This window comes from Olea europaea, chromosome 14, assembly GCF_002742605.1.
Source record: "Olea europaea var. sylvestris chromosome 14, O_europaea_v1, whole genome shotgun sequence".
NCBI lineage: Eukaryota > Viridiplantae > Streptophyta > Magnoliopsida > Lamiales > Oleaceae > Olea > Olea europaea.
Window position 1 is genome coordinate 11,659,874 of NC_036250.1, and position 4,598 is coordinate 11,664,471.

General features: G+C 35.1%; 2 protein-coding genes across 2 annotated transcripts; both read left to right on the forward strand.

The window, feature by feature from the left end:
* Positions 1-737: 737 nt before the first annotated feature.
* On the forward strand, positions 738-2,871 carry LOC111409524. The gene is made up of 4 exons (XM_023039565.1): positions 738-912; positions 1,248-1,365; positions 2,016-2,503; positions 2,606-2,871. Exons 1-4 carry the CDS (start codon positions 738-740, stop codon positions 2,869-2,871), a joined length of 1,047 nt encoding a protein of 348 aa, XP_022895333.1.
* An 8-nt stretch (positions 2,872-2,879) lies between these two features.
* Positions 2,880-4,256, forward strand: LOC111409526 (zinc finger MYM-type protein 1-like). Its single transcript, XM_023039566.1, has 3 exons — positions 2,880-3,616; positions 3,708-3,773; positions 3,917-4,256. Exons 1-3 carry the CDS (start codon positions 2,880-2,882, stop codon positions 4,254-4,256), a joined length of 1,143 nt encoding a protein of 380 aa, XP_022895334.1.
* The last annotated feature ends 342 nt before the right edge of the window (positions 4,257-4,598 follow it).

Genomic DNA, 4,598 nt, shown 5'->3' on the forward strand with positions numbered 1-4,598 from the left:
CCACCTTAAATAGATCCCAACAATCTCTTGTTGGGCCTTCAATGTATCCATATGCTTCATGCATAAACACTGAAAAGCAACCACTAATTGGGTAAAAAGCTCTGAGTGTTTAATTTAAGGGAAAATCTCATAATTAAAAGGATTATAATAAACAATTTCAAAATTAATAAATAATTTTTAAATCTTCAAAAATCAAATCATAATTAAATTTTATTAATTAAATATTTTTTTTATTAATTATACACATTAAGGTCACAATTCTATTACAATTTGATTACAAATTATCAAATTAATTAATCACAATTTATTTATCGATCACAAATCAAAAAATAATAGACCACATGTTATTTATCAGTCACAAATCACAAATTTTATAAGTCACAACTTATTTCACAACCACAAAGTATCAAATTAATTTATTACACGTTATTTCTCAATCACAACTTAATAAACTAGAGTCATGATCACATTTTTTAGATCACATATTATTTCTCAGTCACATATTAATCAATTTATTGGCCACAATCAATCAAATAATTGGTCACAAACAGCCCCACTCCGGCCATCCTACCTACAACTACTACCACAGTCGACTACCATGACCATCACCAATATGACCACTACCTCACCACCACAAACAACATCAAAACCACCACCACCCAAACACCACAAAAAAAATTAAATCCAAATTTATCAGTTATCACCACCACCACCTCACCAGCACTGCCAACATCACTATGTCCTCATTATCGCAGCCAACATCACAACCATCACCACCTAAATACCTCCAAAAAATCAAATCCAAAATTATTAGTCATCGACATCACCATCACTACCAAGGCGCGGCGCCAGCACCCGACGAGTGGGCACAACCGCGCGTGCTGGCTCCGCCGGAATCTACAGAGTCGTCGGGTCAGTGTGGTCGCTGACTCTCCTGGAAAAGAAGAAGGAAGATGCAATTCGTTTGTTTTTTTTTTTTTTGGGCTTTTGCACAAAATGTTAAATTTTGGGGTTGGGCCTCTTATTATTTAGCCCAAATGTCAAATTAATTTATCCAAACACATTACCCATATTAATACCCATTTCATTTCAATCGTTCATGGTGGGCAACTGGGAAGTAAGAAGAGCTGCAAAATTGTGATTTGTGAATTTTCCCCAAATGCCAAACCTTTTTCCTTGAGTCGACCTTGCTTCTTCTTTCTCCAAATGCACACCACACAATTTAGGTTAGCTCCACCATACTCCAGTCTCCAAGAAGCCTAGGCAGTCACCACAGACGGTAGACCGCAGCGTGCTGTTGGCTGTTGCAACGTCAAATCGGAACTGCCGAACTCGAAGGCCCGAATTGCTCCAGAGTCCAGACTGGTAACTCCTTTTCTTTCCCTCTTTATTATTATTATTATTATTTTGTTCTTTTTTTGGTTTTGTTCTATTTTGATTTGGCTATTTTGATTTTGTTGGATTTTATTTTGCCCCTGCTACTGTAGTGCCTAGTGCCTACTGTTACTGTGATTGTGAATTGTGAGTCTACCTAATTTGTTTTGATTTTGTTCTATGATTCTATCTTGGACTTGGAGAGTTGGAGTTGTTGATGTTGAACTTGAGCATTGAATAATTTAATATTAATGATGTTATGATTTATTCATTTGGAAATTTATGTTTGCGAATTGTCATTTATGTATTATGATAAGTAATTTACGTTTTATCATGATGAGTTATGATTATTGATTTGAAAATTTATATTTAAGAAATTGTATTTGCGAATTGTGATTTATGATAAGTAATTTATGTTCTAATGAGGAATGAATAATGATTTGGGAATTTACATTTAGGAAATTAGGATAAATAATTATTTTTTGTTTAATTGAGAAAATGTTGGCCGCTCAATTCAACCCGTGTGCACTTGGTTTTTTTTTTAACCAATTGTAATTGAAAAATAAATTGGGACATTTGCAGATTATGGAACGATTTTTTCAACCAAAACGAAAGTCCATACCCAATTCTTCCACTTCTAGTTGTGCATCTAGTCCCACCACTCATTCTAGTCGAGCACAAGAGTTATTGAATAACACAAAGAAGTCCCGGGCTCAATTTAATATGGATGATCTTGTATCTGATCTAGGGATACGCCCCCCTATCGAGTCGTATGATCCTAATATCAGAGATGATGTTAGGATGGCATATTTGGAGAAGGGTCCTTGTCAACCATATGGACATGATTTTCCAAGAAAATCGATGGGGAATGATAGTAGATGTTTTCGGAAAGAATGGTTCTCCGAATTTCATTGGTTGGAATACATTATAGAAAAGGATGTGGCGTATTGTTTGCATTGCTACTTGTTCAAACCCGATAGAGGGGGTCAAGGGGGTGGCCATATATTTACTAAGACCGGCTTTAGGGATTGGAAGCACAAAAAGATATTGAAAGATCATGTCGGTCTCTTTGATAGTGCTCATAATCAAGCTTTTGCAAAGTGTACCAACTTGATGAATCAAAAGCAAAGTATCTCCTATATTATTTCTAGCCAAAGTAGTAGTTAACAACAAAGTTATAGGACCAGGTTGAATCCGGTGCTAGATTGTACAAGATTCCTCTTGATGCAAGGATTGTCATTTCGTGGTCATGATGAATCGAAAGACTCTCTTAATAGAAGAAATATAATTGAGTTACTGAACTGGTATGCAGCTCATTGTAAAGAAATTAAAGAAGTATTATTTAGTAATGTTCCTGGAAATGACCAAATGACTTCACCAACCATCCAAAATGATTTGGTTAATTGTTGTGCCGTAGAGACAACAAGGGCTATTATCAATGAGATAGTTGATTCTTTGTTTTCAATTTTGGTTGATGAGCTCGTGATAATTCTATGAATGAACAAATGGAAGTTGTTTTGAGGTTTGTCGATAAAAGTGGGCAAGTGAAGGAGCGGTTTTTGGGTATGTCCCATGTTACTAATACTTGTGCCCAATCACTGAAGGATGCCATTGATGCAATATTTTCTACACATGGGTTGAGCGTATCTACCCTGAGAGGTCAAGGCTATGATGAATCAAGTAATATGTCAGGTGAGTTCAATGGGTTGAAAGCTTTAATTCTAAGAAAGAACCCACATGATATGTATGTTCATTGCTTTGCTCACCAGCTTCAGTTGGCCATTGTATTTGTCGCACGTAGGAATTGTATGCTTGGTGGTTTGTTTGACATACTTGTTATTATTGTGAATCTGGTAGGTGCATCATGTAAGTGTGTAGATTCTCTTCGAACAAGTTATCAAGCTAATATTCTGGAGAAGCTTAATATTGGGGAACTTAATGGTGGAAGTGATCAGTTTCAAGAAATGAGTTTGGCACACCTAGGTGATACTAGGTGGGGCTCACATCTACTGACAATTACTCGTTTAATTAATATGTTTAATGCTATCATAGATGTTCTTGAAAATATATTAGAAGATGGCGTACATTCAGATAAAAAATCTTCAGCCATAAGACAGATGAACGCTATGCAAGATTTTGAGTTTGTGTTCAGTCTCTACTTTATGTTTAAAATTCTTGCAATTACAAACGACCTTTCACAAGCCTTACAGAAAAAGGATCAGGATATTCAGAATGCAATAAGGTTATTGAATGTGTAAGTGTGCATTGCAGAACCTGAGAGAGAACGGTTGAGATACTTTGTTGAGTAGGGTGATTAAGTTTTGTGTTGATAGACATATTTTAGTGCCCAATATGGAAGATATTATAGTAGTGAAAGGTCGACCTAGGCGTGTAGCTCAGTAGGTGACTTATTTTCATCGCTTATTTTCATCGCTTTTATGTTGATTTGTATTGTCATGCAATAGACTCAATCTTGCAAGAGTTGAATGATCATTTTCTATAAACAACCACTGAGCTCTTTACTTGCATTTCATGTTTTAAGTCCAAGAGATTCATTTGCAACTTTTGATAAGAATAAATTGCTACGTCTTGCTCAGTTCTATCCTTTAAACTTCAATAATGAAGAGCTTTTATTACTTAGACCTCAGCTTGATAAGTTTCTTTTGCTTGTGAGAATGGACGAAGTTTTCTTTAATCTCAATAGCATATCTAGTATAGCTCAGAAGTTGGTTGAAACTGGAAGTTCCTGTTATTTTTCATTGGTTTATAAGCTGCTCACCTTGGCATTGATATTACCTGTGGCAACTACAAGTGTTGAAAGGGCATTTTTTGCTATGAATCTAATCGAGAGTGATTTGCGCAACAAAATGGGAGATGACTAGTTAAATGACAATTTGGTAGTTTACGTAGAGAAAGCTATTTTTAAAAAACTTGAGAATGAGGCAATATTGCAATGTTTTCAAATCATGAGACCTCATAGAATATAGTTATCTAAGTCTACAGTTACAGAGTAACTGAGTAAGGTTGAATCATTTTTTTTTTTTTACTATTTTGGGTTGTATTGAAGTATATTTTCATATGTATACGATTTTGACATTTCAGTTCATTTACATATATATTGAATAACTTTTAATATTATATAACCAATTTTATTAAACAATCGGACTATTACGATCGTCAACGGTCAACTCGTCCAAGTCCGATCGTCGACGGTCAACAGTCAA

Coding starts and splice junctions, on each gene's coding strand:
- LOC111409524 (XM_023039565.1), top strand. CDS start 738: ATGTCCTCATTATCGCAGCCAACATCACAACCATCACCACCTAAATAC. Junction 1,366..2,015: donor TTGCTCCAGAGTCCAGACTG/GTAACTCCTTTT, acceptor TTCCACTTCTAG/TTGTGCATCTAGTCCCACCA. Junction 2,504..2,605: donor CTTGATGAATCAAAAGCAAA/GTATCTCCTATA, acceptor TCTTGATGCAAG/GATTGTCATTTCGTGGTCAT.
- LOC111409526 (XM_023039566.1), top strand. CDS start 2,880: ATGGAAGTTGTTTTGAGGTTTGTCGATAAAAGTGGGCAAGTGAAGGAG. Junction 3,617..3,707: donor GATATTCAGAATGCAATAAG/GTTATTGAATGT, acceptor TTGTGTTGATAG/ACATATTTTAGTGCCCAATA. Junction 3,774..3,916: donor CGACCTAGGCGTGTAGCTCA/GTAGGTGACTTA, acceptor TCATGTTTTAAG/TCCAAGAGATTCATTTGCAA.